Here is a 21,522-nt window from a genome sequence, read left to right on the forward strand (position 1 = left end):
TTTTTTGGCTTTAGATTGTAAAGGTTAATGTCAGGGTGGTGGGTGTGTTTGGGGTCAACCAATCCCAGTGAAGAGGTACAGAAGGATTTGTATGCTGATAGGAAGATTTGCATTGGAAGCACAACTGTGGGCAAAGAATAACCTTACTTTACAAAACCCAGTTTACCAAGAGTTACAGTGCATTATAGAGAAGATATAACATCTTCCTAATAAAAATGAAAAGATGATTTAATAATTTATGAAGTGTACCCTTTCAAAACACAGCAGCTTATGGTGGCTTATGTTTGCTGGTCACTCAATTCAATGCAGTTTTCATTTGTAAAGCTCCAATTCATAACAAAGAGTTATCTCAGACACTGTTCAAATAGGACAAGTCAGTAGGGGAACCAAACGTCCTTATACCCATTATTAGCAGAGACCCAACATTTCCTACTATGAGCACGCAGTTATGTGGCTAATGGTTAGCTGATACTAGCAAACTTTAGATAAACATTGCTGTTTTACTGAAATTACAGAGTGAGGTCACTGTGCTGCTCTTTTACTATGTTTTAACATGCCAGAGGTAAATCTTCCAATGATTTTATCACAAAAAGGAAACAACATTTAAAAACAATACCTGACCCAGCACAGTGGTTGTCCACGCAAAAGTGTGGTCAGGTGAAATTTAAACGTTCTTTATCTCACACTTTAGGTTGTGATTAACGTTATCATTGGCCGCTTATTCCACTGGTGTGGCCGTGTAGCGCATGTTGATTTTTGTATTATTTCGCTGTACATTAATATAAACATGGTTGAAAAGCTAATGTTAGCTAATATTAGCAAGTTTGCAGGTCACAGCTCCATCAAACAATGCAGGATCAATACACAACTGGAGAAAAATACATCTTATCCCCTTCCTTATTCAAATTGATGGGGAACAAATTTCAGTCTAGTCACATAATGATGATGATTTTAAAGCAACTGACTCAAGATTGTGGGGAAATGAAAGCAAATTTAACATTCCAATACCCTGTTATTGCCACTTGTGGCTGCGGTGTACTTACTTTCCACAGTCTCACTTTAGTGTCTGTATTGACCACAGAAACATTAGGCAAGGAATATTTCAACTCAAGCCATCCCCTTATCATATTCCATAAATATCAGAATCAGAAATACTTTATTGATCCCTGAGGGGAAATATTTTTATTTTTTATTTATTTTATTTTATTTTTCCGAATCAGAAGTGTTCAACCACTCCTCTCACTGTATCTCTGACTCTCTCTTTCAGAGAAATTGTGTCTCCCACGTCGTATCTTCTGTCCAGTAAAAGTGAGCGGGCCAGTGTGTGTGTGTGACTACCAGTTCAGTGACGAGGACCAGTCTGAGGTGACTGACAGGTTGAAGGAGATGCTGGACATTGACGCAGCCGAGGAAGCTTTGGATACCAGGCAGGAACTGCCTGCTGAAATCCTAGAGAGAGATGTTGCAGCAGGTAGGGAAGCAGTGTGCGTCTGCCAAAACATAGTTGTTATTCAGGGCCCTCTGGGATGAAAGTTTTCATTCTCTTTTTTCTTCCCCACGTGGACATGATACTTTATTTCACTTATAGCAGTCAGGTAGCACGCTTTCCACCTTGCAATTCACTCCATATTGAGTTTGGAGACTGCATCAACTATGAACAGCTAATTGGTCACATAAAATAAAAAAACTGTTATAAGCAACTATAGCACTGTTTCTACGGATGGAAATCAGATAATTCCTTTACCTCGCCTGCAATAACCTCGATGTAACCTACATACACCTGTCCAGTAACCCTGTTAGGCCGATCCTATTCAGCCATGGACAGTTATTATATTCAGACCGGGCGGCAAAGGGGCTCTAACCTACATCTACACAACACTGGCTACAAGATCAGCTAACACTGTTTGTTCAACATCTGAGCTCACAGACTATTAATCTACATGCTTTCAAGATGTGTCCACAGTTTTGGGCACAGGAGTTTCAGCAGCAGCTTACCTTACTGCAGTCTGCTGTCTGTAATCACCTACTCCAAAACTGATACATATGCAAAGTTCATGGTGATGAAGGATCAGTGTGAGAGAGAAGTCGGTCACTTCTGGGTCATTGTGCTGTTAGAGATTTCCTGATTCCTTTTGTTCTCTAATGCTGCACCTTATCTTATCTTACCATATGTATCAGAATATTTGCAGACAGGAAATGAGGCACAGATAGGTAAATGTGTGTCTAGTGATTATTATCAAAACGTTTCAGTGATACCTGATTTATAACTAATTCATTGATCAATGAGAAATACCTCTTTTTTTATTTTATTGCAAATAATAATTACATTTACAGTATTTTATTTGAGTATTATCTATTAGTATATTTTTAATACATATTAGGTCTAAGTGCCTATGCATCTTTTCAACTATTTTATACAACTTCCTTGAATCTGTGGAACTTGTTAGCAGGGCTCGGACCTTGCTATTTCTAAAATCCTGGCTACGGCCCTGAGTGAACTGTATTATCTACTGTCTTGAAAAGGTATTTAATTTGTCAATAAAAAGAGGGTTTTTACTTGTATGCAAGACTTCAGAGAGCAACAATATTCCTGTGGCAGCAGCGCAGGGCATTAAAAAGATATCATTACCTTTGCTGTTTGTACTTGTATCCATAAAGTCAAACTAAAATGGAAATAAACTCTCAAACATTTTCATTTCCACAGCTGAACAATGTTATTTGTAAAATACAGGCGGACAGTTAAAAAAAGCTGTGTGAGCTCTCTGATTTACAGAGCTTGTTCTCTCACTATGCATTTGGTCCTAATGTTCTTGACCACAAAATCTCAGTCATATATATATATATCTGATATATGCCAGGGAAAAAATGGGATTACTGGCTAGCTGAAGTTAGGTTACAACTGGGCTATTGCAGGCGAGGGAAAGGAATTCTCTGATTTCCATCCGTAACTTAATTTTTCCAGTAAGCCCGTTTGAGTTACTGAGAAATAATCGGATTATAGTTTGTGAAATTGTGTGTTGTTTGCTTCCAGAGCCCACTGAGGAAACTATTAAAGCACCGGAGCCCAAGAGGAATAACTACATTGGTAAAACACTTTCCACTGTAACGCCTACAGTTAGCTTTAGAAAGATTCTCATAACGTCACCGTAACAGCCAAGAAAAGCAAAATTTTATATATTCACAATTAACTTCTGCCAGCTCTTTAAAATAGAGTCTTTACAACATAGTTAACATTAGTAGACATTACTACTATGCTACTATATCTAGACTGTGGATTTGGAAAAATATGTTTCAGAAAGTTTAAATCAATAAATCCCTCTTAGCAGCTATTTTAATTGGTTCTTACAAGCACACAGCGCACATACTTGCATAATGCATGTTTTTCCACAGCATGCACTGTATATGGGATAGCTTTCTCTATATATAGAAAAGGGAAGGTGGCAGAATTTAATTAGATTGTGTGTAATGTGTATCAGATCAGCCTTCTTGTTTAGTCTTTGACTTCACAGTGCGTGTTAGTCTGTTAGAATCTTATTATTATATTATATTATAATATATAATTATATATTATATTATTACTAGTACAATTACTGTACTAATAATCAAAAACAAAAAAAATCTACTATGATATACCAGTTATACTTAACACCTTTTTAAAATTGTCACAAGTTAACTAGTTGAAATTATAACCATAAAGGTAAAATGTGCATGTTTGTGCGGGCACTGTCCTGATTCTCCTGTGTTGTTTAGGTGTTGCCATGGCTTCTGCTGTTGCCCTACTTGCCACTGCTGCCTCCATGCTCTATCTGAGTGACGTTTAATACACATATATGCACACACCAAATAAAGTGTTTGTTTGTTAACATTTCTACCAAGTGTCTGTTTGTTTAATCACAAAATGTAGCAGTAAAATCTAATTAATTTAACAGACTGCAACCTGTTTCTGACTTTTACTATTATTCCTATTAAGTGAGCTCTTCTATATTACATCATGATAACAATCTTTTAAATTATTGTGTAATGTGAATTGGGTAGCTCATAGTGAATTATCACCAACTCTGTAGGTAAGAGAAACTAAGGGAGGTGCATATTATGAAGAAAAAGGGGGCCGAGCATTGATCCCTGCGGTACCCCAGCGGAAAGTAAGAAGAGTCTTCTCCTTGCATTCCAACTTAAAAAAAAAATAATAATTGTGAGATTTTACACAGACAGGTGATACAAGACAGACTTTACACATTGTGTGACCAAAAAAACAAACAAAAAAATGAAGACAAATAAATCAACAAGGGTTAGATTTGGGATAGATGAAATGGGTACAGTGCAGCCTATTGTAAAGGATTCCAGTGTATCTATGAATGTGTGTGTTGTTGTGTGTATTTGTAAGTGTTGAGGAGCAACAAGGGGAAGTGGTTCATTAGCTGAGAAAAGGAAAAGAAGAAGAAGACAGAAAAAAGAAAGGCTAAAAAGTACGTATGGGGCAAGAGTAAAAGAAAAAGAAAATAAATAAATGAGTAGAAAAATAATAATAAAGAAAGAAAGGAAAGAGATGCATTTCCACTTTTAACAATCTCCCTGTAAAGTAGGACTCATACCAGAGTAGCGCTTGTACTCAAGATGCCTAGTTCAGATAGTCCCTAAGCTGTCCCAGCACTGAAATAAGCAAGAAATAGAAAATCCATAATTGGTAATGCTTACTTTAGCAAAAACTGTAGGTACAGCACTGCTCAGACAGTGAGCACATTATAGAGGTATAAACTAAGAGATATGTCTCCATTCCTGCCACAGTTCCATCTGGACTTCATAGTGTGTTTTTCTCTCTGTTCATATAAAAAACAATAGTAACATACTCAGTAAAACAGTATAGATCTATATTGAGACCCAGCCTTCTTGCCCTCCTGTTGCAACCACATGTAAAATGTTCTAGGTGCTCGTCCTTCATTGGATTACAGAAAAAGAACATTACAGACATTCAGTATGTAATTAATGTTTTACTTGATAAAGGTTTATAGTATGTCTATTAAGCATGCTTACAAAGAGGAACAGAAAAGTGGAAGAGAGCAAGGAAAGAGTTACACAACACAAATGTATTTTTAGGAAAAAATATGCATAATGCTGAGCTCCACTCGCCTCACAAGAGGTGGAGTTTGGACCTGACAGTTTACTATGGTCATTGTTTGATTTATCCAGAGCTCAGGTGCAATGCACTAAGAGACCTGCCTGCCGCCCGGCTCTGCTGAACTTCGATCTGCAGAGAGCGATATCAGTGTCTGTCCATCTACCTTATCAACAGATTAGTCGGAGAAAAAAAACAACTTTTTAACCTGCTGTCCAACTGTTAGTGAGAGGAGTGGGTCTGATAAGGACAGTCAGCTCTCAGATAGTTCAGTTCCACTTTGGAGCAGAGCAGTCCCGGACAGTGTTTTGGACCTCTGATCCAGAAGCCAAGGAGAATCTCCAGACAATCTTCAGAGAGCATTTGAAAGATTGTATTCCCAAAACCAGGCAGAAGCATCATGTTAAGCAAAGATCTTCCAGATATTGAGGTAAATTACTGGATGTATATCGGTTTCTTGTTTTACATTTTCCCTCAGCAGGATTCTGTATATGTGTATCTACAGGTGGCAAATAACCCTGTGTGGACTGTAAATCTAGCTCAGCCATGTATCTATGCCAGTATTACTCTTTATGATATAAATTGACAGTGCACAATGTGGTACATAATATCAAAATGTTTATACTTTTTTGATCATGTTGATGGTTGTTTTGTTGATCACTGACTGAAGGTCATTACCACTACCAGCACAAACCTTCTAGAAAGTCATCTTTTGATGGGACCACAAACCTCATATGATCATGTTTGGTGGCAGAGTAACTCCTCTGACAGGGTTTTTGTTGTTATACAACAGTGTGTAAGAGAACGTCTAAATCGTGGTCTATGCACCTGTTTGAAAATACCGTAGTAGAACAAAGTCACCATAAATGAGCTGATTAGCAACTTCAAATAACCTCACACTTAAAGTCCTTAGAGGAATGTTCACGAGTACAAATCGGATTCCTCTTGTTTCATTTGGGGCTTAGCCTCCATCAGTTGAGACAGAACACTAATCTGAGGCCTCTCAAGGGGGCTACTCTCTAGAGTAACTACCTCAACCTATAGAAACTCAAAAAGCCGCAGCAAAGGGCCACAGGTCAAATTTAAACCCAAGGCCACTGCAGCAAGGACTGCAAAAAAGTGGAGGCTCTGAAATGTACTCAAAGTGTAATAGTAAAAAGTACTGGTTTCTCTAAAGGACTTTTATACCAGCGGTTTCTGGACAAAGCTAACTGAAACTACAAACAGGGTTGAGTCTCCCTCCTACAGTCAGCTATCATTATGATAAGTGAAGCACTGAAACCTGACTTTAAAGCTGCAAATGTCTTGCCCCAACAAACATATCATTGGACCTATGTAGTCCACACACCTTTAAAGTTCATGCAAAGTTGTTACTGCTGTTTGCCTTCCTCAGTTAACTGCGATGGTATATTCCTCTCTGTTACAAACTGACTTTGTTACTTATGGGTAGATTTCAACATTCAAATATGGCTGACAGCAGCTATAAAGGCCAATAGAGTTGGTGAGATATATAACAGAACATACACACTGATTTTGGGGATTATTTCTTAAACAACCTTTTGCTCTGCCACTTTAACATGTCTCAGCAGTATGGATCAAAAGGATAAAAAGCCATCTTATTAGTCTTAATATGGCTTTATGGTCTTATGCAACAGGCCATGTGTTGTAGAAGCTATAGATAAGTGACATATGGTCCGAGTGGAGGTATGGTGTGCACATGTAGGGATGGGGCAATAGTTTCATTTGACATCATAAAAATCTGCATTTTGCCCTTTATATGTTTTGAGTTCCTATATGCATGAAGGACATGATAATGTGATAATTAACCTTAACCTTAACCTAACCTAACCCTAACCCTAACTAACCCTAACTGCCACATAATGCAATAACTTAACAAAATATAACAAACTCCCTCTCTAAATGGGTTGAAAGTGGTGGTGTGCTGTGTGTTGAGATGTGCTACTTAGCAGTTCTGCACATATACGTGGGTTTGGGGTAGGTTCTGCTATCAGTTCGTACTACGGTAGCTTGTTTCAGTCCTCAGAACGCCAGGCCTTGTGGTCATTCGGGGTGCGCATGAGAGTCTGCTGTGTCACTGTTGACATGTGCTTATGCCCCACCGACATAAACCTTGACCTGACAGCTTATCATTATCTTATCATCTTGACCCCAACCATCCAAACAAGCAAACTTCCTAGAATGTTCCAAATTCAGTGTTTTTGTCAGCAGATCTCAGTGTGTGCCGGCTATAAAGACAGATAACAGTTCATGGGAAACGGAAAGCAACATGTGTTTCAATTTATAAGCCACAATTCTAAACCTTTTGGTCAGCAAAAGAATACCATTTATAAAACAAAAACTTTTGCACAGGTCTTGACATAGTGTGTGACATGTTATTCCAAATGGTCAATATCAAATGATAAACAATATAATAGTTTGGGATAAATTTCTAAAGTACTACACATGAAGACAGTATACATCCAGTGGACACAGAGATGTGAAAGAAATCATTATGATGATGCCAAACATTTTCTGTCCTTGTTTCTCTTTTTTATAAAAAAAAAAAAGAAGCAATAAACAGCTTTGCAGTGATTTGGGGGATGACAAAATTGGAAAATAATATCAATACCATTTGGAGTAACTATGGAAGTTGATCAAAGCAAATTATTTACATTTTCTTGTGATGATGGGATACGTTTTCCATTATCTCAGCAAAACAGTGAGAAATGTTCTTTTATTAAATTTCTGTTATCACAAAAAATGGCTTGATATCCTGAGATAATGACATAATTATCTTGTGATTTCTCGATGTCTACAACACATTTTTATACCACCAAATAACTTTTCTGGCACTCTTGAAATAGCTAACCCCTGAATACTTAACAGAGAACGACACAATACGGTTCTGTTTGTGTCTGTCAGAATGTAAGAATCAAGAGTTTTTATTGATGTGTTGATCTTTTTCCACATAATTACACACAGAGCATCCTGGCTCTGAATCCCAGGGTGAAGACTCATGCTCAGATCATGTCCACGGCGAACAAGAAGAAAGAAAAGAAACACTGGAAAAGAAACCCTGATAGGAACTGTGATGTAAGACACACACAGAAACACAGAAACACACACAACTCAGCTTTGGTGCATGGTTTAGTCAGTAACGTTTGTTCAATATTTTCTTCCTCCGTCTTCCATTTTTCCACTCTTTCTTTCAGTCTTGCGTCAAATTAGAAAACAACTTTGATGATATCAAACACACAACGCTCAGCGAGCGTGGAGCTCTACGAGAAGCACTGAGGTAAGAATGAATGACTTTCAACTGATTTGTAACACACTGTCGTATTGAACAGGCTAAAGATTCTCCATGAGGAAGATCTGTTACAATTGCACCACCTTTACATAATAACACATCAGTTTAGACCATGGATGTAGCCTATTAATGAAAACTGCAACATTGGAGGTGGAGGTTCTGTCCATTCCTATAAAAGCTGTTCAGTGGTACATGAAGCCAAAAAAGTTTGATGTTCAGGTATAAAATTACCAAGATCTTCCACGTATGCTTCTGCACCATGCTTTCCAAACCATATAACGATGGACAACGCCTCTCCACTTCCTTACATTGTATAAAAATGAAACAAAAATATCCCAGATACAGGAACTGCCATCATGCGCTGGTGACATTATTTGGAGCCAGAGTCTGTGATCGGTGTTGGAAACAAGGTTGCCCATACACCTCAATCGTAGAACTACCTAAAATATGACATAAACCATTTATTTATATTTTAATTGAGTTCTGCCAGTGTCCCATCTGCTAACATGGAGGGGGCGAGGTTTATGACCTATACTGCAGCCAGACACTAGGGGGCAAAATAGGTGTTTCACTTTTGGGAAGCTGTCATGTCATCTATCTTATAGACAGTCAATGGTGTAGACCTGCAGATGAAGACACATTGATGTTGCCTCCTACAGGCAAAAAAGTAATAGCAATTTTAACACTTGTGCCTCCTGCAGGCAAAGAGTGTTACTGCAGCAGTGTCTGGCGATGTTCAGCCAACTGTTCCACCCCGTGGTCTGGACTAAAATATCTCTGCAACTATTGGATAGATTGTCATGGAATTTTACACTGACATTCGTCCTCCCCACATTATGGGAGCACCCTGACTACAGTTTGTTTTGTTTTGTTTGTTTAGTGCTAATTAGCAAATGCTAGCCTGCTAATGGGCTAAACTAAGACGGTGAACATCATAACTTGGTTAAACTGTCAAAGAAAAGTAAAATCTTTGTTTAGGTGTCTAAAATGTGCAGATGCTCCCTGTCAGAAGAGCTGTCCTACTAACCTGGACGTAAAGTCATTTATTACAAGCATCTCTAATAAGGTAATGTAAAACATATACAGACAAACACATTCATGTGTCCATGCATACATTCTTTCATGAATGCCAGTTCTATGACATGAAAGTCTTATAAGATGTTGAAAAAACAAAATTAATGAAAAACAGTACAATTGAAAGAAACTGATAAGGAGCAGTACGTCAAAATGATCAGATATGTGTGTGTGTGCATGTGTGTACCAGAACTACTATGGGGCAGCACGAGCCATCCTTTCTGACAATCCCCTGGGTTTGACCTGTGGAATGGTTTGTCCCACATCAGAGCTGTGTGTGGGGGGTTGCAACTTATATGCTTCTGAAGAGGGACCCATTAACATTGGAGGGTTACAGCAGTTTGCTACAGAGGTAAAACATCTATAGCTGTTAAGTTTTCTGTATAAAGCATATAATTTCTAGAATTTTCTTTGAAAACCAGAACTGCTGAAGTTTATAACTGTCAAAGAATATAGTAGTCATGTCACCATTATTTGATTTCTATGCTATTCAAAGGGCTGGATAATTGCATTAATTCAAATTTTTATATATTTTTTTCTTTCTAGGTGTTTAGTAAGATGGGCATCGCTCAGATCAGGAATCCTGAACTCCCACCAGCCAATGAGATGCCAGAGTCTTACCACACCCCTATAGCTCTGATTGGTTGTGGCCCAGCGTCAATCAGCTGTGCTTCCTTCTTGGCCCGTCTTGGATATGATAACATTACCATATTTGAGAAACAGAAGTACACTGGAGGGCTGAGGTAACATCTAATCATAATCATACAGTATATTGTATCATATCAAAGGTTGGGAAGTATGATATTAGATTATGTTATATAATTTTATTTGGAAATTTATGGGTGTTAATAAGGGGCATTGGATTAAGGCAGGTCTCTCTGACAAGGACAGAATGTTTATAATCATCAAAACCAGAAATAACAGACTCAGTGACAATGTTGACAATGATTCCTAAAACCTCTTAAACAAAAGAAAAATAAAGTAAATTCAACTAATGTGTTTGCCTCCCTGCAGTATATCAGAAATCCCTCAGTTCCGGCTTCCCATTGAGGTTGTCCAGTTTGAAATAGACCTGATGAAGGACTTGGGAGTCAAGGTACTCCTATCATACATATTTTCTGTGCCCTTAATATCAATACTGTAAAACTGTAAGATTTTCAAGATTTAATAATCTTCATCCGTCAGCTTGCAGTGAAATATGATACCACTTTAAAATGAATTGTCAGTACCAAAGATCAAATAATTAGCATTGCTTCATGGTACTGGATAGTCTTGAACACTACGCTACGATCTTCTTGATATGTTTAACCCTAACAGTTTTGTTAAATGTTTGTGTGTGTGTGTGTGTACACAACAGGTGGTGTGTGAGAAGGGTCTAGGTATTGACGGGATGAATCTGTCGTCCTTGAAAGAGGAAGGATTCATGGCTGTCTTCATCGGGATTGGTGAGGGACTCTTGTGAAACATTTCAGAAAATAGTTCATTTGCATTTTCGCAATATAAAGTTAATCCATTGGGGTTTTATACCTTTTTATCATCTTTTACTTATGGTTTTACATAGTAAATGTGTGTGAGTCCTCTGTTTTTAAGTTTGCGTAATTGTTCAAGTTCATAATGGACATACCGGAATTTTTGGACTGCTCCGTTAACTCTTTTTCTTCAAATGTACCTTGTTTTTGCGTGTGTGTGTGACTCCAGGTCTTCCTCAGGCCAACAGAGCTAAAATCTTCCAGGGTTTAACAATGGATCAAGGCTTCTTCACTTCCAAAGACTTTCTGCCCATGGTGGCCTCAGCCAGCAAGAAAGGTATTGAACACACACAAACAATCACACACACACGCACACAAAGCATGCACACTAAAGCCTGACTGATATATTGTTTGGCAGATATTATCAGCCGATATTGGACCATTGCAGAAATATCTCTATCATATTGGTATCAGTGTATGTTATCCATTATGTGCCGATTTTATTCCCCGTATATAATATAGTAAAAACAGGTTGTGGTAATCTATTGTTGTCAGTGCAATGTTTATCCAGCAGAGAGCGCTGTGGTTTACAATACTGTGGCAAGCACAAGAGTAAGACAAAAGAAGCAACTCTCAGCAATGTCAGCTCAAATTGGTCGACATTGTCTGTGTTAAATTATTTAACACGTTAAAGATAATAAAGTTTAATAAAGTTATTTGTTTAAGAAAGCAGTCTTCTCTGCAGATTCATATAGGTTTATGTTCACTCCAGCTCAAATACTCACTATATCAGTCATCATATCAGTAATAAATAAGTGAATTTTTCGGGGCTCTGATGTGCACACATCAACCATTTGGAGCCAATACACAAAAAACACACACAGATGTGTTTTCGCTGGTGGCATCCCTTTAACTACCAAACATATGCAGGTATTAATGAGGAGATTGTTTTAATTTAATTTATCAGAGACGATCTCTCACTACCATGTAGGGTGTTGCGTATCGATATTGATGATAATCATGATATTTAAAAATTAAATATGGACATTGTGATAATAATACACATATTGTGTAAATAATCCAGCGCCTCTCAAATCATTTCTGTTCCTGCTTTGTGTTTCATACTCCAACATAGTAGTAGCTAGTGCACCTTAAAGCTGGTTGCTTACAGAGCTGTTTTAAAAGAGAAACAAAGTTAAAGATGACTTTGTCTCATAGCATTATTTTTTTATTTCAAATGTTTTATAGATATTGTGATATTGCTGATATTGTGACTACCCTACTACCGTGTCTCTCTGTCTCTGTCTCACTCTCTCCAGGTATGTGTCAGTGTCGCTCTTCTCTGCCACAGTTAAGAGGCGTAGTGATAGTTTTGGGAGCTGGTGACACTGCGTTTGACTGCGCCACCTCGGCTCTTCGCTGTGGAGCCAAGAGAGTCTACGTCTGCTTCAGGAAGGGGTTCACCAACATCAGGGCTGTTCCAGAGGAGGTACAGATAAGGGATGGATGGATGGACAGAAATATAGGCAGATGGACACATAGACAATACTGAACACATGTCTTTTCCTGTTAGATGGAGTTGGCCAGAGAGGAGCTGTGTGAGTTCCTTCCCTTTCTGTCTCCTCGTGAGGTCATCATGAAGAACGGTCGGGTTGCCGGGTTGCAGTTCTGTCGCACCGAGCAGACAGAGGAAGGCGACTGGCTGGAAGACGAGGACCAGGTTGTCAGGCTGAAGGCTGATTACATCATCAGTGCCTTTGGTTCCATGCTCAACGAGCCGCAGGGTAATTAACCAATCACTAACTGGCCGACAATTAGCCTTTGGCCTGTACTAATATGAGTCAGAAGATGACGAAAGAAGACGAAAAAAAAGTGAACTTTTTTCAGAATGTTTTTCACAGATGAAAAAAAGAAAAACTATTTAAAAAAATGCTCCTGAGTAAAAACCAATGTCACCAAAGTAAACTTTGAAAAAAAATTCACTTTCCTTTTGGGGCTTCCGTAGTTTTGTGAAAGGTATCTGTTTTTATATGTTGTCTGTATTTTTTTATATATATATAATAAAAGTATTATTTATAAAAGTAAAATGGGTATTTGAAGGCTACTGCAGATGATTTGCACACCATTTCCAATTTTCTATCTAGATCTTTTTGACTTGACTTTGACATTTATTGAACACAGGATGACTGACATAAGAAAATGTTGTCATCCAATATGGCTCACCACTAAGTCCTGGTCGATTGGTCTAATCGACTGTGGAAAAAGCAATATAAAATATATATTTGCATTGTTACATAACAAAAATTTAATCTTTGAGTTGTTACTGATTGATACAGTAGGTGTTTTCATACATAACCTGATCCATATTCCGTTTCTGTGTGTAGTGACTGAGGCCATGAGTCCCGTGAAGCTGACCCGTTGGGGTACTCCCGAGGTGAACACAGACACCATGCAGACCAGTGAGCCCTGGGTGTTTGCCGGAGGAGACATCGCCGGTTTGGCAAACACCTCGGTGGAATCAGTGAACGATGGCAAACAGGCCTCCTGGCACATTCACAGATACATACAGGTACATTTGTTTATGCTTTACACATCTTTAAAATTCAAATGTAATTCAACTGCATTCAGTGACAGCAAGCTTAGACACTTATGTATCATCTCAGTTGAAATTTGTAGTTCATTCTTAAGAATTTAGCTTGTAAAACTTGATTTACGAGTAATTTAGGGGACTTGCGTTTTGGAGTCCGTTCCAAGAGTACATCATAACGTATTCAACTCAAATAATTGTGTCCCTTTCCCCTTGCAGTCCCTGCACGGACAGACGGTGGACACAGTTCCGAAGCTGCCGTTGTTTTACAGTGCTATAGATCAGGTGGACATCAGTGTTAATGTTTGTGGAATAAAGTTCCCCAACCCGTTCGGCCTGGCATCTGCTCCTCCCACCACCAGCACAGCTATGATCAGAAGAGCATTTGAGCAAGGATGGGGCTTTGCTCTGACCAAGACGTTTGGACTGGATAAGGTGCAGCACACACATGCACACATACATACACTGAAACAATGTAAGGTACCAAGCAAGCACATAGAGTTGCACACTAGTGCACAAAAGAAAGAGATTTCTTTACCTAAAAGTGTTTTTAAAAAAGCATAGCAGAGGTAAAAGGCAAAACCTTTAAGCTATTTTGGATTTAACACATTTCTAATTTCTACCTAAACACATAATAAAATAAAGGTTAACGATTACATTTTAGAAATGATTCAATTAGTAACTTAACAAAAAGAACTAACCTACCAACAGCTGAATGTGGCCAGAAGTGGAACCTTCTTGAGCCCATTTTACTGCTGATATTTTGTCTTGTTCACTTTGCTGCAAAAGTATAAATCTAAAGTCTAAATTTAGTCAGTACTTAAATCAAACAAAGAATGTTTTATCTAAACAAAAGTAGTAAAAAATGCAATTGCCAATAATTTTCTTGATGGTTTAGTCTGTGGATTGTCAGAAGAAATAAAAAATGTCCATCACAGTGACGTAAAGATAAATTTAACTTGTTCAGAAATCAGAAATATTCATATCTGAGAACCTATTTTTTTGGCAGTTTTTACCTAAATAATTTATTGATTCTAAATATGATTCCCAATTGATTTTTGGTCCATTGATTAATGGACTCAATGGAAGGCGACAGTAGAAAAAATACCATTGTAAGGTAATAAAAACACAATGATTACTAATGAATTAATGAAAACACACCTATAAATGCCAATAGATCCTCCTAAATGTTACATACTGGAACAGGTAATATGTAGGCAATACTGGAAACATGCTCACTTACATGCATAACATAGAGCTACATTTTCCATTTAGTCTCTCAGTTTACCACAGGAAGCACTGATTGCCCAGACAGCCGAGTGAAAAGCTCATCAACTTCTCACAGCCACCACTTTCAATTCCTCTGATTGGTCTCTATAAATGTGTGTCTGCAGGACCTGGTGACCAACGTGTCTCCTCGTATTGTGCGTGGCACTACCTCAGGTAATGTGTACGGACCGGGTCAAGGCTCCTTCCTCAACATCGAGCTCATCAGTGAGAAGACGGCAGCATACTGGTGTGAGTCGGTTACCGAGCTAAAGAAGGACTTCCCTAATAATGTAAGTTTCAGGTGTTTGTTTCTTTGGGCCTTGACTTCTCCTTTACTGAGAGCATGAAAAGCATAAGTGACAACAAAGGACAACGGAAAAAGAAAGTACCCCGTCATCAGTTTATTTGACACAAGCCTTAAAATGTATCCATGCACCCACAGACGACTCCAAATTCTCAACCCTCTCATTTTATTCAGAGTTTTCATCGTTTCATCAATAAAATGCAACTGTAGCAAGTAACTTGCTATCACTATCCTTATTTTATATTCTTGTCTAATTGCATTGGTGTGAACTGGCAGGGTTTCAGAATATTGCAGACCATTGTGTTGCAATTAGTTGCAAGTTTCAGCTTGTCTCGTCTGAACTGGGCGTTGTTGCTAAATTTGTGAAATTATTTGCATTGTCTGATCGAACACCACAGTGAGATCCATAATCGTCACAGGTTTTGCTAAAGTCATTGTGTCTGTAACATCATGTGTGACGGATGGAAGGATGGACCGACATGGTTGGACACTCTCAGTCTCTTACCTTTTCCTACCTCTTCATCAGGTGGTGATCTCCAGCATCATGTGCAGTTACAACAAGGAAGACTGGACAGAATTAGCAACGATGGCAGAGGTGAGGAAAAGCCCCACACAGCAGTAACAACATCTCCACCATTCACAGAAGGCACACAGTACAACACAGGTTCCAACTGAGTGCCGTTTGTGAGTGTGTAAAACAGAAAAATGTTTGTGTTTAGAAATCAGGAGCCGATGCATTGGAGCTGAACTTGTCTTGTCCTCATGGGATGGGAGAGAGAGGAATGGGACTGGCCTGTGGACAGGTACACACACACAGACACACACACACACACACAGATGCCATTCTGATTACAGCACATGCACATGTCATAAGCCTACAGTATACATCAACATACTGTGTAGTTGCAAACATACTGCGTCAAAATTTGATCAATTGAGCCATATAATAGAACAGTGCAACACTGTAACCCCCTATAATAGCCACACCCACGTCAGATTTAACCATCACCCATTCCGGATTTTGGATACAAATATAGACAGTTTAGTTGGTTGAACAGATACAGGTAATGGTGTAGTAGCTCATCCCTAATGGACATGTTGGTGTTCTTATGTGTCTTTGTCATTAGGATCCGGTGTTGGTGCGTAACATCTGTCGGTGGGTGCGGGCAGCCATTTCCATTCCGTTCTTTGCCAAACTGACACCAAACGTTACCAATATCGTCGACATTGCCAAGGCTGCTCATGAAGGTACACGCGCTTCACCACAGCACACTTACTTCTCTTGCTCCATATCATTTTACATTGAACAGTGGAAATAATTTAAAGACCCCCTCCATACATGTATTAAGACATATATACAAATAGTCTGCTTGGAACAGTAATGTGTGTCTGATATGTTTTTTCCACAAAATAAGAATAATTTTCACATTAAAATCCTTAAAAGGTAATGTTCTCCTTTCACCTCATTAAAGCTTCCAAAATCTCTGAATATGCAAATGTTGTTGATTTCTAAGGTTGCATACTGGACCAGGACTTCCTAACTATTTGTGATATCACAAATCATGCTTGTCAAACTTTGCACAGACATCATTCAAACAGCACACTGTAGGAATAAGAAGATACACTGATTTCTGACTGGAGGGGACTTTTTGACAATGTATGTATTGTTGTCACTGCTATGTTGTTTTACAGGTGGAGCAGATGGAGTAACAGCCACCAACACAGTCTCAGGTATGATGGGACTGAAGGCCGATGGCACCCCCTGGCCGAGTGTTGGAAAGGGCAAACGCACCACCTATGGAGGGGTGTCTGGTAAGGACACACAAAAACACACACACACACAGTCCAATGTAACTGTTTTGTACCAGTAGTTATGGAAGGGTGCTTGATAATAATAGTAGTATTTGTGCAGGTAATGCCATCAGACCCATTGCTCTCAGAGCAGTATCGGCCATTGGCAGAGCAATTCCCGGTTTCCCGATTCTGGCCACTGGTGGTATCGACTCGGCAGAGACTGGACTGCAGTTTCTTCACGCTGGGGCCTCAGTGTTACAGGTATTACTATTTATATTACTGTGACACCTACCTGGGGACAGTCACTGTTCATATGATGCAGTTGTTGTTCACTACATCTGTGTTGTTTTTCTTAAAAACACTGTATATTATATAAGTGGCGTTTTTATGGATGTTTCATCTACACTTAATGCAAAACAATAACAGTAGAGAACAGCTGATCAACTGTACAATGAACCTAAACAGTGAACTCAGTAACTCCAGGAAGTTTGTGTAAAAACCAGAGATCTGAGAATTTTGATCAGAGATGAGTTTTTCTGATATTTGTAGGAACTTTTATTAATTAAATTGAATTTTAAATTGAATTTAATTAAAATTCTCAATTCTATATTATGTATTTATCACTTTTTAAACAATAATACATACTTAATAGGCTTCTTTCTTTGACAAATTGTTTTCTTCTCCCTGACACTTGGCCATTGTTCTTTTAGCTCTTTTTTTGTTTTAACTGCGTACTTTTCCAATGCAGGTCCAAGTTGTTTATCAGAGAGTGAAGGCTCTGTGAATATAGTTTGTGTTCAGGTCTCCAATGTCTGACTTTTGGAGTGGCAGTGACTGAGTCAGTAAACTGATTTGAATGACTGACATGAATCCATTTATGTTTCTACTGACAATCAGATTTAAAGCAAAAATCAAATCTAAAATTGTTTGCTTGTTGATGTTTGTTTGTCTTCTTGCGTCTGATTGCCACAGGTGTGCAGCGCAGTCCAGAACCAGGACTTCACAGTGATTGAGGATTACTGTGTGGGTATGTAACTGTATGTAATGAAAACACATAGAGCAAATCTAACATATTTGACCCTAAAACAACGAGTGACCAATGACAACAAACATTTCTAGGCGTATGTATGGCCTCAACAGACTGAACTAACCACCAACATAAAAAGGTTCCAGTGTGTCCAGACGCTACTGCTTTCAGATATTGAAACTATGTGTGTCCAGGTTTGAAGGCCTTGCTGTACCTGAAGAGCTTGGAGCTGAAGGACTGGGACGGTCAATCTCCCCCAACAGAGAAACATCAGAAGGGAAAACCAGTTCCCAGACTGGAAGACCTGGTCGGACAGGTACCACTACTTACTACCAATAATACTAATACTAGTGACTACTACTGGATTGTTCGCGCCACTACTGTTTAAGAGAAGTAACTCCAATTGGACTGGCTGTTTGGTCTTTAAAAGAGACAGGCTTTGTGGGATCAGTGATGGGTTTTTTTTCCAAAAGCTTTGCTCCTCTTCTCATGGCCTTCATCAGAGTAAATGCTCAGTTGAGGCTGAAACGTTAGCATGTTCTTCTGACATGGCATAAGCTTTGTTCCCTTTGGGACTGAGTCTGAATGCTGGAATTGGAGGAGAGGTACTGAGACTGCACCTCTGTCTGAGGCTGAAGACCTGGACTGTTTGTCCGTCTCATAGTCAGAGTATTCATTCATAGCTACTTGTTTATCCTGAACATCTTCATAGAATTTCTACTGCCATCGTGCTATGTCTGTTATTATTACTGAAAACACCAGCGCAACCATTTAGTTTGGTAGAAAAAGTTAACTAACGTGTGTGTGTGTGTGTGTGTAGAGCCTCCCCAGCTTTGGTCCATACCTCCAGCAGAAGACAGAAGCCATCGCAGAGTACAAGAAAAAGCTCAGAGACACTGGTGAGACTGAAGCGGTGGAAGCCAACATAAACCAGCCCGCCCAAAGGGTCAGCATGCCCAAAAAGCCTGTTCCGGCTGTCAAGGTACACACACACACACACACACACTCATACTCACTGTTCCTGTATTATACTTCAGTTCTGTGAAATAAGACAGAGATAACAATTTGTTAACCAAGGAAATGTGTGCATACTGTGTATGTATATGTGTGTGTTTGTAGGATGTGATAGCCAGAGCGCTGCGCTACATCGGAGCATACCAGGAACTTAAAAACACGGAGCAGGTACCCATTGTTTTCTCAGCCACTGTAGCTGTTTTATATTCTAAGATTTATACAGGAAACATTTGAAGTTAGATTGTTAGACTATAAAATGAACAGAAGCCCAAAGACCATGTGGGAAGTCATTTTTTATAATTCTTTATGATATTCTTGACTTCTCAACATAACCTGCTGATCATCAGATAAACAGCGTTTGAGGTTCTGATCTTTAATCAGCAGAGTAAAGAGCGCCTCTACCAGAGACTGACTTTTGTCTCATACAAGGTCACAATGTAAACTAGTACAGTAACAGCTGACCTCCACATATAAGCAACCAGTCCTTATAAAAATATTCCAGGAATGTGACAGCGATCTTTCATAAACTGGCAGCTGCTGTAGCACCAAGACAAGAACAGAAGAAGTAAAAACCCTGTTGGGTGTTACTGTATGTTGGGTAGAGATGAAGAGTAATAAAACTGACGTTTATCCACAGATAATCACTTTAAAATAAAAAGACTATGAACTGGTCATAATCATGACCCTCCCCTGTGTCCTCAGGTCCAGGCTCTGATAGATGAAGAGATGTGTATCAACTGTGGTAAATGTTACATGACCTGCAATGACTCTGGATACCAGGTATGTCTGTCTGTCTGTTACATAAAGATTGTTGTCTCTTTCCTTTGGCAATAGTCTCTTCCTCTGTTTGTAAAGGTTCTAATAACTTTCGGAAAACTGTTGTTAATAATGACCAGTGGCCGTAAGCGAACTGCAGTGTCCTATTGCTCGCACTCTGTGACATACACAAGACTGAACGCTGGAAAATAAATACCAATCATATTTAGAATAAGGTTCTGCAGTGTTCCTAAATTTTATTTGGAACATTAGTCCATGCTACGAACTAGCTTGCTGTTTACAAATCACCGACACAACGAAGCAACCAACACCAGACCCACACAGCCAGCCCACAGACCCCAGTTTAGCTTAGCTACAGTTCTAATGTTAACCGGCGCCGGTTGATAAAGTAACCCGCAAACAGTACGCAAAGTAGATCAAAGTATTGTTGCTACGTGAGCTAGCTAGCAATTCGTCCGAGCAAGCTAACGTTAGCCAGCTAAAACCACAAAATCCCAATATATTTAACTGTGCAGTAATGTTAGCTTTGATTTTGGATTTTGTGGGACTCGTGTGTTGAACGTTAGCTAGTGTTTCCCGCTGTTGACACTGTGGTCAAGCGGAGAGAGAGGCACTCGAGAACGTGTAAATCGTTCCATCATTTGGATTTTCGCAGAAAATGTGACTCGCATCCCTACACAGAGACACATTGGCAATAAAGAAATATGAATACATACAAATAAATATAAAAAGCTTCAGAATTTTTTGGAATGCTTAAGTCTTATCTGCCTCACGCCTGTAACGTGTCTTTCCTACTGTCTTTCCAGGCTATAGAGTTCGACCCCGAGACCCACTTTCCCATGGTGAATGACAGCTGTACCGGCTGCACACTGTGCCTCAGCGTCTGTCCAATCATAGACTGCATCAAGATGGTTACCAGGACAACACCCTATGAACCCAAGAGAGGTGTGCCCATTAGTCCTGTCTGCTAAAGGGAAAGACAAACCAAAAAGTACCTATTTAATAATGGAGATCAGATATTATAAAGTTCAGCTTTAATTAATCTGCCACGTGATGTTTGAGACATTTGTAAAACTACTGTTATCCAGTCATGTGGACGATGTAAAGAGTTCAAAAAGGTTAAAAAACAGACATTGAACGTGTTTATCTGTTTATGGAAAATTTTGTCTTGATTTGAATACATACTAACACTAATAATATCACTGGAGAGACCTTTTTAAATAATAATAACAATAATCATAGCGAAATAAATGTGTCAGTAATTTAACTGTAATTCAGGCTCAAATTACGTTAGCAATTGTGGATTCGGTTTTGTTGTTATCCCTCTGCAAACACTTTATGTTTGATGTGATGATAGACAATTTCAAATTAACTGTGCATTTATTGTATGTCAAGTGTAATAATGCAAAATCAAATACATCTTTGATATGGTCTATTATTTTAATAAAGGTTATCACGATGCAGCAAATCGTCTGTACACTGAAGCAGATGCTAACACTGTTTGTCCTGTCACACATGTCAGACATCTTGGATTAAACTGGAATGAAACTGGACTTTGCTCTTCAGTATTGTACTGACTGCTCTGAAGGACGAGCACAATTTCAGACAATGGTGGAAGAAGTATTCAGACCCTTTCCTTAAAGGTCCAGTGTGTAACATTTCTATTGGCAGAAATGGAATATAATATTCAGAGGTAGGTTTTCTTTAGTGTATAATCACCTGAATTAAGGAATTGTTTTTGTTACTTTAGAATGAGACATTTTTATCTACAGACACCGCAGGTCACC

At 38.8% G+C, this 21,522-nt stretch overlaps 2 protein-coding genes across 2 annotated transcripts in view; both read left to right on the top strand.

Moving 5' to 3' along the window:
* odr4 (odr-4 GPCR localization factor homolog) overlaps positions 1–3,871 on the top strand; it is a gene marked incomplete in the record, with an annotated part of 8,236 nt that extends 4,365 nt beyond the window's left edge. Inside the window, 3 exon segments of the mRNA XM_035671482.1 lie at positions 1,268–1,471; positions 3,032–3,085; positions 3,751–3,871. Of these exon segments, the coding sequence (XP_035527375.1) occupies positions 1,268–1,471; positions 3,032–3,085; positions 3,751–3,821 (329 nt within the window).
* A 1,201-nt stretch (positions 3,872–5,072) lies between these two features.
* dpydb (dihydropyrimidine dehydrogenase b) lies at positions 5,073–20,962 on the top strand. Its single transcript, XM_035671546.1, has 25 exons — positions 5,073–5,543; positions 8,096–8,206; positions 8,326–8,408; positions 9,399–9,486; positions 9,685–9,846; positions 10,041–10,237; positions 10,509–10,590; positions 10,852–10,939; positions 11,193–11,300; positions 12,283–12,452; positions 12,537–12,747; positions 13,348–13,532; positions 13,770–13,985; positions 14,945–15,109; positions 15,650–15,718; positions 15,843–15,926; positions 16,251–16,371; positions 16,816–16,935; positions 17,036–17,178; positions 17,890–17,944; positions 18,139–18,260; positions 18,765–18,926; positions 19,064–19,126; positions 19,661–19,738; positions 20,542–20,962. The coding sequence occupies exons 1-25, from the start codon at positions 5,514–5,516 to the stop codon at positions 20,704–20,706; spliced, it is 3,078 nt and encodes a 1,025-aa protein (XP_035527439.1). The 5' UTR covers positions 5,073–5,513; the 3' UTR covers positions 20,707–20,962.
* The last annotated feature ends 560 nt before the right edge of the window (positions 20,963–21,522 follow it).

This window comes from Morone saxatilis, unplaced genomic scaffold, assembly GCF_004916995.1.
Source record: "Morone saxatilis isolate NCDOM2014 unplaced genomic scaffold, NCSU_SB_2.0 Contig23, whole genome shotgun sequence".
In the NCBI taxonomy this organism is placed as follows: Eukaryota; Metazoa; Chordata; class Actinopteri; family Moronidae; genus Morone; species Morone saxatilis.

Coding starts and splice junctions, on each gene's coding strand:
- dpydb (XM_035671546.1), top strand. CDS start 5,514: ATGTTAAGCAAAGATCTTCCAGATATTGAG. Junction 16,372..16,815: donor TGCCAAGGCTGCTCATGAAG/GTACACGCGCTT, acceptor GTTGTTTTACAG/GTGGAGCAGATGGAGTAACA. Junction 18,927..19,063: donor AGCCTGTTCCGGCTGTCAAG/GTACACACACAC, acceptor GTGTGTTTGTAG/GATGTGATAGCCAGAGCGCT.